At 31.6% G+C, this 13,294-nt stretch overlaps 1 protein-coding gene across 1 annotated transcript in view; it reads left to right on the top strand.

Moving 5' to 3' along the window:
• Window positions 1-13,294, top strand: part of LOC127730359 (receptor-type tyrosine-protein phosphatase N2-like) — a 160,854-nt gene that overhangs the window by 66,462 nt on the left and 81,098 nt on the right. Inside the window, exons 7-9 of the mRNA XM_052238729.1 lie at window positions 1,569-1,674; window positions 2,422-2,514; window positions 8,712-8,794. Of these exons, the coding sequence (XP_052094689.1) occupies window positions 1,569-1,674; window positions 2,422-2,514; window positions 8,712-8,794 (282 nt within the window). The remainder of the gene's footprint in view (window positions 1-1,568; window positions 1,675-2,421; window positions 2,515-8,711; window positions 8,795-13,294) is intronic.

Here is a 13,294-nt window from a genome sequence, read left to right as displayed (position 1 = left end):
CCATTAGGCACACCCTATTATCACTATAATAGATACAATAGGATCTGTGTTATCTTTTGGCATTAAAAACAATTGTTTTTGTCGAGCCTGCGACTTTTGTCGCAGAAAGCTCGACATAGGGATAGTGATCTGGCGGCGGCGGCGGCGTTAGCTAACTTCTTAAAAGCTTTGTATTTTAGAAGGTAGAAGATCTGGATGTTTCATACTTTGTATATGGATGCCTCATGTTACGAAGTTTCCGTCAGTCACATGTCCAATGTCCTTGACCTCATTTTCATGGTTCAGTGACTACTTGAAAAAAAAGTTAATATTTTTTGTAATGTTAAATTCTCTCTTATTATAAGTAATAGGATAACTATATTTGGTATGTGCGTACCTTGCAAGGTCCTCATGCCCGTCAGACAGTTTTCACTTGACCTCGACCTCATTTCATGGATCAGTGAACAAGGTTAAGTTTTGGTGGTCAAGTCCATATCTCAGATACTATAAGCAATAGGTCTAGTATATTCGGTGTATGGAAGGACTGTAAGGTGTACATGTCCAACTGGCAGGTGTCATCTGACCTTGACCTCATTTTCATGGTTCAGTGGTTATAGTTAAGTTTTTGTGTTTTGGTCTGTTTTTCTTATACTGTATGCAATAGGTCTACTATATTTGGTGTATGGAATGATTGTAAGGTGTACATGTCCAACTGGCAGGTGTCATCTGACCTTGACCTCATTTTCATGGTTCAGTGGTTATAGTTAAGTTTTTGTGTTTTGGTCTGTTTTTCTTATACTGTATGCAATAGGTCTACTATATTTGGTGTATGGAATGATTGTAAGGTGTACATGTCTAGCTGGCAGGTGTCATCTGACCTTGACCTCATTTTCATGGTTCAGTGGTCAAAGTTAAGTTTTTGAGTTTTGGTCTTTTTTTCTAATACTATATATGCAATAGTTCAACTATATTTGGTGTATGGAAATATTTTATGATCTATATGTCAGTCACACAGGTTTTATTTGACCTTGACCTCATTTTCAAGGTTCATTGCTCAGTGTTAAGTTTTTGTGTTTTGGTCTGTTTTTCTTAAACTATAAGCAATAAGTCAACTATATTTGTTGTATGGAAGATTTGTTAGCTGTACATGCCTGCCTTGCATGGTTTATCTGGCCTTGACCTCATTTTCATGGTTCATTGGTCAATGTTTAGTTTACTTGGTTAATGTTAAGTTTATGTGGCAGTTGTAATAAAGCTTTATATTTAGGACTATCAACATAATATCAATGATTAGTAAAGAAGGCCAGACATTTCAGCGTGTGCACTCTTGTTGCTATCATGTATAGCATATTTTTATCTGTGTTTCTGGGATTAGGAGGGATGTTAACAAAGACAATATGGTTTTGAAAGGCATGAAGTTTTGAAAAATGGGCAAATATGAATTATTATTTCATAATATACAGTTTACTGTGTGGATTCATAATAATAATAATAATGACACTGTAATTAAAATTCCTTTCTTTTAAATTGAACTACTTATACAATTATTGTTTTCTATTTTGACAAAATGTTTTGTTTGAATAATTCAGCAATGAAGAAGAGTTTTCCAATGGATGGTGATGAAATAAAAAAAGATAGCAATATAGGTCAACCACTTTTTAGGACAGATGAAATGTTCATGAAGGTGTCTCAACAGTAAGTTATGCTTTGAAAACACTACTGAGAATGCAGGACCAGAAAATCTGTGAGGCACTCTTGTGACAAGTTTGTTACAGACAAGGAGTCCTATTCTTAGGGCTATTCCAGGAAAAACTTGTAAGGGAGGGTTGGATACCACATGCTATCTTTTTGCTATGAGTAATGGGGGTGAAAGCAAATTGTTGATGGTTACAATTGGATGGATGGTGGGGCATAAAGAAGTGTTGTCCAATATTTTTCCCTGGAAAAGCCTTTATATAGGTCTGAGATATTATTTATTTTCACCTTGTTGTTAGTGGACTGTAACATGAATGGTATGGATCAACATTTTCCCTACAATACAGAAGGTTGTCAAAGATTTCCAAGTCTTGCATGGTGACATTTTTAATGTCTTTGGTTGTTATTATTGTAAGATTCTATATGTAACTTCGTCAATAGCACATAGCTAATTTAGAATATGCTTTGTCAGGCAAATTAGTTCATGAATTCTATGTTTGAAAAAAAAAATTACCATCAATTCATAAATTTGTTAATGCTCATTATTCTTGATGTATATTTTTATAAATTAAAGAAAAACTGAAGACAGAATTTTTAAAGGGAATTAAAAAAAAAAAAAAAAAAATTCTCAGTTATGAAATTCCATTTTAACTCGTTACAATATTGGAACTAATGAAAACATTACAAATTACCTGCATTTACAGAAGACACCTGTAATAACCATATTTTGATGTTATCTGTTGACAGGTTGGATACCTATGATATAACAAAGTTAGTGTTGGCTATCTCCAATGTTACCAATGTATCACCTGAACCTGAAACTGCATTTAAGGAAATCAGGTAAAATAATACTTTGTTTTGTTGAAGAGATGAATGACATAAGTATTTAGCTCATTGGGCCTAAAGTTTATCACCTCCTGGGAGGGCTAATTAAAGCTATTCCCAACCCTTGTGTTTGTCATCCTCCTTAGTAAATATTTGAAAATTTTCTCATTGGAACATGTTGGATCAGTTGGAGCAAGGCTTTTTATGAATTATCTTTTTGGTATATAGTTTATCTCCAGCTTTTCAACCAGTTAGACTTACATAATTCTAAATTAGATAAAACAAATAGATTCTTTTACATCTGACCAATACCAGCTGGTTCTCACAAAAGGTTTTATTTCCTTCTTTTTCAAATTTGATGGCATGGCTTGAAAGGAAGTATAAATGATGCAGGTCTGATTGTTGAGAGTGGAGAAATAAACATCTGACAAGATATGGTAGTAGAATATTTTTCTCTCAGGAATCTTTACCAATATTTATGAAAAGATTAATGTTTATTTTTCCATAATCTGCAGGAGCAAAGTGATCTTTTATGTGACAATATCAGGTGTGGTCTCCTTTTATTGTGTAATCTCATCTGAAATTGAAAGTAAAAAATTTGATGTCATGATTGATTTGAATTTTGACTAATAAGGAAATGATTAGCTCATGGTAATTTCATGTGGATAAAAAAAATCAACCATTTAGAGAAAGTTTACATCAGCTAAAAAATAGAGAATTATTTATACTATCTCAGAATGCAAATAATAATGCTTTACTTTTTATTCAGGTTTTCATGTTATATGGTTTAAGAAGAAAACGAGCATAGCCTTGCAAAAGCTATATCATAATATTTTATTTTCATTTAAAAAAACATTTACTGAAATTTTCAAATTGGATTAAACTATATGTTACATGCTTATAGTATTGCTAGTACCATAGAAAAAAAGGATGTATAATGAAATCAAACATACCTTCTTCTGTTACCTATTCTAAAATCAGACTCCGACTTTTTTGGCACCTGTCCCAATTCAGGAACATCTAGCCTTTGTTAGTCGTGTGTTTTTTAAAAATTTTAGTTAATTTGTATGTTTTTCAGAGTTTAGTGTGTCGTTCCGCTGAACTAGTATACATTATTGTTTAGGGGCCAGATGAAGCCCATTTCCAGGTGCAGAATTTTCTTGCTGTGTTGAGGATCCATTGGTGGCCTTGGGATGTTTTCTGGTCTTTGGTTGGGTTGCTGTCTCTTTGACACATTTCTCATTCCCATTTCCATTCTCTATTCTCTCAGATGTTTCAATGCTTTAAATACTTTATGCTGTTTTTATTTTACCTCAGGAAGAAAGAACCAAAGTTGATATTTCTGTTGCCACTTATTTGTTGGGTAACAGCTGATAAGTCATACACAATTCTGTTAAATCACCTGACTCAAAGGGTCTGTGAAAGCTATTCACATGCTTACAAATCAGAAGTTCTAAATTCTTATAAGGAAGATTGCAATGTTTTTGTCTCCTCAAACTAAAGTAAATTCTGAAATTAATGTTTTCCTTAATTATTGCAAATACCCACCAACAATTGAAAATGAGAGAATAATTAATGCATTGTTTTGGCATAGTTGGAATTGAACATTAATTAGAATGGATTCTATGGAGGGGAGTGATGCACTTATTGGAACCTTAATTGGAAGAGTATTTTGAATGAAGGACATGAATTTAACCAAAATATTTATGCAGAATTTCTGTAATGTATAGCCACAGGATCTTATTATTTGCTGGCTGTCTTAAGACCAACTATTCAAAATTTATAGACATATTCAAAATATTTTAAGAGTATTTTCAAAATCAATCAAATTTAGTGCATTTTCACAAAATTGAAGTACAGAAAATACTCCCTAGACAAATTTTTGTTGTAAAAAATTTTAATTGATATATCTGCCATATTACAAATAGCTGACTTAGCAACATCAAACCCAGTTAAGTGTTCCGAACTTAGCTTAAAATTTCATTAAAAAGTCTGAAAAAAAATAATATAAAAAAAATTGTTTTCTTCTTAAAACACCACTTTGGTTCAAAACTTCTTTTAAATTAAATTAAGGGCAATGAAATAACATGTGCGATAGGAATTTCTTTACATGACAATTATATTGATGTAACTATATCTTTGTAAGGTTATTATTACCTTTATTTATAGGCTGTTATGTTAGCTTGATATTAGCTTACAAAAGGTTAATGGACAAAATGAGGGTTTAGTATGTTATTAAGAAATAAGTGCAAATAACAACCTAAGTTTACATGATCTTTTAACACAGAAAGAAGATACAGTACAAAATAATGTATAGGAAATCATTATTTGTTTTTTTTCTGTTTATCACTTCAGCAGAAATAGTAGTATTCCTAATACTTGGTGTACAAAAGTGCTTTGCAGATAACTGAAACTAAATTTCTACCAATCTTTTCCTTGTATCTGCTGTACCAAACTGTTTAACTTGAATATTTTTGTTGAAACCCCAACTTATACAATCATGCACCACTGTATACTTATGGTTGTTAATTTCTGTGTCATTTGGTCTCTTGTGGAGAGTTGTCTTATTGGCAATCATACCACATCTTCTTATTTTATATTTAAAGTACCTGTCAGTGAATCAGTTTGCATTTCATTATACTAACTGGGTTTTTCTGTTGGAAAATGTTGTTATTAATTTTTGGTAGTACGGGAGGTTGGTAGGCTGTTGTTGTGCAATAACTTGAGAACTGTTCAACCAAGGCTTTTCAAATTTTACAAGATGGAGGTCAAGTCTGACATTGTCAGTTATATAATTTTGGAGTTATTGTTTTTGATTGATTTGAAAATTGCACTATGTGTTGTGTCAGTGCAATAATATGAGAACAGTTAAACCACTGTTTTTTAAATTTTTATGTATTGTTACTCATGACAAAATTGATTATGATATTGGAGATTTCACATTTCCTTTTTCTTAATGTGCCACTGTACAAATGTACAACTGTACAAGTGCTATGCAGATAACTGAAACACATTTTTTGCCAATTTTGTTTTTTTTATGCCCCACTTAGGGGCATTATATTTTTCAGTCTGTGCATCCGTGCATTCGTTCATTCGTCCGTCCGTCCATCTGTCCGTTAGTCTATCCTTTCGTCTGTCTGTCCCGCTTCAGGTTAAAGTTTTTGGTCAAGGTAGTTTTTGATGAAGTTGAAGTCCAATCAACTTGAAACTTAGTACACATGTTCCCTATGATATGATCTTTCTTAATTTTAATGCCAAATTAGAGTTTGACCCCAATTTCACAGTCCACTGAACATAGAAAATGATAGTGCGAGTGGGGCATCCGTGTACTATGGACACATTCTTGTTTTGTATCTGCTGTACCAAACTAACTGTACAACCGATATGATTTTGTTTGAAACCTGACTGATACAATCATGCACTGCTGTATACTTGAATCGTCTTAAGTAGTCATGGTCCTTGATTGATTGGAAAATGACATTTTAAGTTGTTTCTGTGCAATAACTCCAGAAATGTTCAATCAATGCTTTTCTAAATATTTTGTTAGTGATGGTTAAATTTACATACTTATCTATAGGGGTTGCAACCCTTAAATGACATTTTTGACAGAGTTCAGTGTTTATGCCTTTGTTCTAAAAAACTATAATAGATAACCATTAACTATAAACAAGAAAGATAATCAGCAATTAAAGATCTACAGAAATGCTAATATTACTGATTTATTGGCTCCTTATATGATTATTGACCTTCATGACTTGTTTTAAAGAATAATTCCATTTTTCCTATTACCCTGGTACCTTGAAAACTATTACATGTTAAGAGAAACTATAAACAGCAAAAGTTATCAGTACTACAACATTTACAAAAATGTCATGATAACTAGAATGATAAATTAGCCCCTTATAGGAATTATTGGCTTTTAATGTCTATTATCTTTAAAAGTATAACATAAAGACAAAAACTGTAACACCAAACATGTTAGAAATATAAAATCTATAAAAAAGCAAAATGTCTGCAATCATTTATCGACAACTTATAATTTACCAGATGAGGGATTCAAGCTCCTTGGAGCCTCTAGTTACAATTTTAACCAACATTGTTAGCACAAAATATCCATTGTAGCAGATATAAACTTGTTAAAGTGACTTTCCTACAAATTTACATACTTATCTATAGGGGTTGCAACCCTTAAATGACATTTTTGACAGAGTTCAGTGTTTATGCCTTTGTTCTAAAAAACTATAATAGATAACCATTAACTATAAACAAGAAAGATAATCAGCAATTAAAGATCTACAGAAATGCTAATATTACTGATTTATTGGCTCCTTATATGATTATTGACCTTCATGACTTGTTTTAAAGAATAATTCCATTTTTCCTATTACCCTGGTACCTTGAAAACTATTACATGTTAAGAGAAACTATAAACAGCAAAAGTTATCAGTACTACAACATTTACAAAAATGTCATGATAACTAGAATGATAAATTAGCCCCTTATAGGAATTATTGGCTTTTAATGTCTATTATCTTTAAAAGTATAACATAAAGACAAAAACTGTAACACCAAACATTTTAGAAATATAAAATCTATAAAAAAGCAAAATGTCTGCAATCATTTATCGACAACTTATAATTTACCAGATGAGGGATTCAAGCTCCTTGGAGCCTCTAGTTACAATTTTAACCAACATTGTTAGCACAAAATATCCATTGTAGCAGATATAAACTTGTTAAAGTGACTTTCCTACAAAGTCAGTTAACATTATGACTGCTTATCATTAATTTTGTAGTGTTGATCATAATTTGAAATAAAAAAAACAGTTGCCTCATCTAAAACAGTTTTAAAAAAGCATGTAGCATTCACCAGATGATCAGTCCTTTTGTACTGCTACTTCAAATTTCAAATGTTGTATAATGAAATTGTGCAGCTTTGATTGTTCCTACTCAGCTACAGATTGCTATTCATTGACAATTGGCTCCAGCTTCCGATTTATAACCTAGAAAATACTGTGAAACTTTACTCTCACAGTCTCTCTCCTGTTTTGGTATTAACATCAATATGAATTAATAATGAGTGTAGTAGGTAGTTTGATTTATTAAAAAAAATCCACTGGTGAGCATGTGCTTCTTCTAAGGGATCTCTTTTTACCATTATAATAATGATAAATTCTAAATTACAAATGAGTTATAATTTCAAAGGTAATAATTGTTTTCTGAGAAGAGTATATGCTTCACAAACAGCTTCTTCAAAACCCAGATCACATTTTAAACAGGGTAATGTGTCTAGAGAGATTATTAAGAAGAATGACATGTATTATGATTTAGGATTAGTCTTACTTCTATTCATCGTGGACTCATTCATTTCCATATTTTATACATTTTGCTTTGATAGTCTTTATTAGGAAGGATTTTAATTGGACTTTGATGTTGGAGAGAGATAATTAGCACATTACAATATTCATTGTATGTAAGCTGTAAGCTAGTCAAGACATGTCTGATCTATCTGAAATATATCTTGGTGTAGAAGTATAAGACTTTTTATCTCCAGACTTCTGAAGGATTAAAACATAGAAACTCATTAAATTTATGAATTTATTTGGTTTTCTTCTAGTGACTTAAAAACAAATCTACCTCATTCTTCTTAATTGTACTTTCCATAAAAAAAAAAAAAACAAGTTATGGTTCTTCAAAGCTGAGAAACCTTCGAATGTCCATGATAAGATACATTTCATCAATTTGTGTTTTTTTTCTGTTTATGATTTTGATTTTAATCAGGTCATATTATGAGAACTTGTAGATTTTATTTGAGTTTTCCTTCAGATTGATTAGTTTGAGCCAATAATTACTGTTCTTTTATACTTGTGTAAGTTGTGATATCAAATTTTTATGCAAACAGGTTTTCGAAAACTTAGAAGTTGAAATTTTCTTTTTCATGTGAAGGCTTATTTTTCTTCATGATATCATTCCATTAAACAGATCTCTTTAAGACAATTTTCATATAATTGTAACAGTCTGCACTATTAGACACGTGTATGATTTCCCTAGACTGGTAAAATTTTATTTGGACTAGCGAGTATTTGCAAAACTTTGTTTAGACACATTAAAAAATGTCGGAAAATTGATATTTGGGCTAGTAGTTGGAAAATATTGTGGTGCAGGCTGTTGTTACCATTTTAAAGACTACAATTCAAAAATTTGTATTTCTAGAGAAGATAAAAGTAGAATATGGTGGAAGGTTGATCCTGACTTTACCAATGGTAGAGATGCTGAGGCTGTAGTTAAGGAAGCTGGTAAGTCTAAATAGGTTCATAGATTTTTTTTCAAAGATGATAGATAAATCAAAATACCGTGCATGAAACTGCACCTCTGTAAAAAAGATCAGCATGAGGAAAAATAAAGGTCATTGTCCTATGTCTCATGTGCAACTACCTTTAATTATTATGAAAATAACCAAACGTAGAATGATTGCCATTGAGACAACTATCCACTAGAGTTCAAATAACGTTGAAGATAATAAGTTTGCATCATAAGTCTAATATGTTGTCCCTTATTTGAGGAATATTTCAAAATCAAAGTAGATCATTTGAAGGTACTTTTCATGTATAATATCCCTGCTTACTGAACCAGTGGTATATAAATATTTTTGTGTCCATCCTTCTGTTTAAAATAAGGAGATGTGGCATGATTGCCAATGAGACTATCCAACAGAGTTTAAATGAAGCAGATTTAAGTAAATATTTGTCATGATACGACATTCAACCATGTCAATGTGGAAAAACTATACTATATAGTAAGCTATAAAAGGTCCCAACATGACAAAATGTGATGCAGTTCAAAGGAAAAAAACAATAGCATAATTTATTACAAAATAATAAAAAAAAAAACACAAATATGACAGACAGCAACCAACAGCAACCACTGAATTATAGGCTTCTGTCTTGGGACAGGCATATATAAAATGTTGCAGAGTTAAATATGTTTGTGAGCACTTAACGTTCCCCTACCCTGGGACAGTGGTATAACAGCACAACATAAGAACAAACTATTAAAATAAGTTTGAAATTGCTTGAATCATCAGATTGGTATTATGTACAAAAACAACTAACATAGTAACTAAGATAAACATGGACAGAAGCTTTTTTGTGATCAAAAGACAGTATACAATGGTATATGGAAAATATTTTATTCATAAAGTGTTACCCTTGACCGTCCTTCCATCCGTCTTTCTGCAGAGCGTCCATCTTAAGTTTGCCTCATCTCATTTTATAAAACTCATACACAATGATAAGAATCATAATAGGCAGACATAGTTCAAGTTTGGGCAGTGAGTCATTTACCGTTCTAGAGTTATGTCCCTTTTTAACTTGGAAAATTGCAAAGCTTGAATGGGGGCATTGGTGTCCATTTTTACTTCTGGGTAAATTAAGTTTAAACTTTTTTAATGTGAACAAATTCCTTATGTATTATAGTCAATTTATTTTTCTTCTACTTAAATAACGATATGCTTTGTGAAGGCAACAGTACAGTTTATACAATGCTTTGTAAAGTCAACAGTACAGTTTATACTGTGCTTTGTAAAGGCAATAGTACAGTTTATACTAAGCTTTGTAAAGGCAACAGTACAGTTTATACTGCGCTTTGTAAAGGCAACAGTACAGTTTATACTATGCTTTGTAAAGGCAACAGTACAGTGTTTACTACGCTTTGTAAAGGCAACAGTACAGTTTATACTGCGCTTTGTAAAGGCAACAGTACAGTTTATACTATGCTTTGTAAAGGCAACAGTACAGTTTATACTACGCTTTGTAAAGGCAACGGTACAGTTTATACTGTGCTTTGTAAAGGCAACAGTACAGTTTATACTGCGCTTTGTAAAGGCAACAGTACAGTTTATACTATGCTTTGTAAAGGCAACAGTACAGTTTATACTACGCTTTGTAAAGGCAACGGTACAGTTTATACTGTGCTTTGTAAAGGGAACAGTACAGTTTATACTGCGCTTTGTAAAGGCAACAGTACAGTTTATACTGCGCTTTGTAAAGGGAACAGTACAGTTTATACTATGCTTTGTAAAGGCAACAGTACATTTTATACTACGCTTTGTAAAGGCAACAGTACAGTTTATACTGTGCTATGTAAAGGCAACAGTACAGTTTATACTGCGCTTTGTACTACGCTTTGTAAAGGCAACAGTACAGTTTATACTACGCTTTGTAAAGGCAACAGTACAGTTTATACTGTGCTTTGTAAAGGCAACAGTACAGTTTATACTGTGCTTTGTAAAGGCAACAGTACAGTTTATACTGTGCTTTGTACTACGCTTTGTAAAGGCAACAGTACAGTTTATACTACATTTGTAAAGGCAACAGTACAGTTTATACTGTGCTTTGTAAAGGCAACAGTACAGTTTATACTGCGCTTTGTACTACGCTTTGTAAAGGCAACAGTACAGTTTATACTACGCTTTGTAAAGGCAACAGTACAGTTTATACTGTGCTTTGTTAAGGCAACAGTACATATTACACTGTGCTTTATAAAGGCAACAGAACAGTTTACACTGTGCTTTATAAAGGCAACAGTACAGTTTATACTGTGTTTTGTAAAGGCAACAGTACAGTTTATAATGTGCTTTGGAAAGGCAACAGTACAGTTTATACTGTGCTTTGTAAAGGCAACAGTACAGTTTATACTACACTTTGGAAATACTGAATCTGGAAGCAATGTTGGTAATTGTAAAATGAACTACATTGTATTAGTACATTATTTAAACATTATATAAATGTAGTAATCAAAATTGACAACAACACTTCAAATGGTCTGCAACGTTATTTACTATGGTCTACATGTTTCACCTGCAAGGCAGGCATCATCAGGACAATTTACATACAGAAATTATTTACTGAAGTACACAAACTGGTATCTTGAATTTGACATCACAATGTGTGTTGTCAAGGTGAGAGAAACAATGAAAAGTGAAAGTAGCAATAAAGAATTATAAATAGAAAAGATAAATATAGAAAAATAAAGTTTGTTTACAATATAACTTGAGTTCGTTTTACTGTTATATGATACATGACATTGTTCTAAAGGCTTGGTTCTAAATGGACGAACTTCCTATGGTTCCTACCACTTCGCAAGGCTTCTCTTCCAACCTGGCCATTGTTGGTTGTTACTACTTCCTGGCGCGTCGGTAACAATGGAAAGATTTTGATCACCGCTAATGGAAAAGATAATATTGTCAGAAATTGTTCCCTTGTTAATTATTTGGTATATATATAGTTTTTTTTATGGTCTGCTGTAGTTATAATCCATTTATCGGCCTGGTTGTAAATTATATAAATGTGTTTACATGTACTATGTTATCAATGTTATTGTCTCCCCTGGATGAAGTCATGGATGCAAGACAGGTAGTACTGTTTACAGTGTCGGCTGCACCAACAATTTGATATATTGACTGAAATTTTTGCATACTGAAGTTTACATGTTGAATTGCCATAATAATTTAAATGTTTGCATTATACCATTAAAATAACATACAGGCCAGACATGTCTATGTGTCAACAGTTTATATAACAAAACATTTTTTTCCTCTGAATATGTATTTGTACATAATGAATAATTGATTGGATTTAATGCAGGAAGTGTTTTCTAAAACATCGCCTTTCCTTTCGTTCTTTTAAAAAATTACAGAAGTAAATTGATGCACACATTTAAGATTTAATTATCAAAATTTAATCATGTACAATTTTGCCTTTAGAAAGTAACAAATTTTCATTAGGAGTACTATCTTTGAAATAGTTTATTATCTGCAAATTACTTAAAACATTCCTAAAATTGCTGAATCAACAAAGTTTACTATTGATTGATTTGGAGATTGACAAAAATGTCGTTAATTTAGAATCGGGAAGTTATTTTTCAACCATATTACTTTGTGACAATTTGTCTTTTATTTTTACGAAGGTTGTAATTTTATTTTATTTCTTCTAAGAATTCGATATTAGTCATTCTACAAGGAGAATGAACACAACTCAAGTACTTGGTCATGCATTTCACTTTTCCATTAAAAGATTTTAATCCTGTCTAGAAAATAAATCATTGTATTGTACCAAAACAAATAAACTTTGTGTTTTATTAGGTATCGATTTTCTTGCTCCTACATTTATTTTCTTTTTCATTTTAAAATCGTGAGTTTTTGCAGTAAAATAAACAGAATATTGTCAATTTAAAGTTAATCCTTCATTTTTATGTAAAACTTTATTCTTTAGTGAAGACAAGCTAAAAACACCTCCATTTAAATTGATTTTTAGTTTGCTGTAATGTTTTATTGACACACCAGTGTACCAGATGTTTAGTGTGAAATTGTTATAGAGGCCACGAAATTAGGTCAAAACAAAAGTTGGACCTCATTTTTGGAAAACAGTGTTTTGAACTCTGTATTGTGAGTTAAGATAAGGAGGAAAATATGTTTAAATGCTCATTTCATCTTTGAGTTTGAATTACATAATCATATGAACAATAAAAGTAAAAAGGCCTATTAAAAGATCATAGAAGATTTTTGTAATATCATTCTTGACTTATTTGATGTAATAATAATGATTTTTTGGCAGTTAAGCTGCCATATGCTAGCACCCTAGATTTGCCTTTTTATCAAAGAATACTGAAGTAGATGCCATTGTTGTTATCTAGCAGGCTAATAGGTTATTTATAACTAATTGGACACTTTTTTCATACTTTTAATTCTGGAATACAAAAAATATGACCAGAATAACCTTAATTGATCGTTGAACAAC

Source organism: Mytilus californianus, unplaced genomic scaffold (genome assembly GCF_021869535.1).
Source record: "Mytilus californianus isolate M0D057914Y unplaced genomic scaffold, xbMytCali1.0.p SCAF_2, whole genome shotgun sequence".
Classification (NCBI taxonomy): domain Eukaryota; kingdom Metazoa; phylum Mollusca; class Bivalvia; order Mytilida; family Mytilidae; genus Mytilus; species Mytilus californianus.
This window is presented reverse-complemented; position numbering and strand designations above follow the sequence as displayed.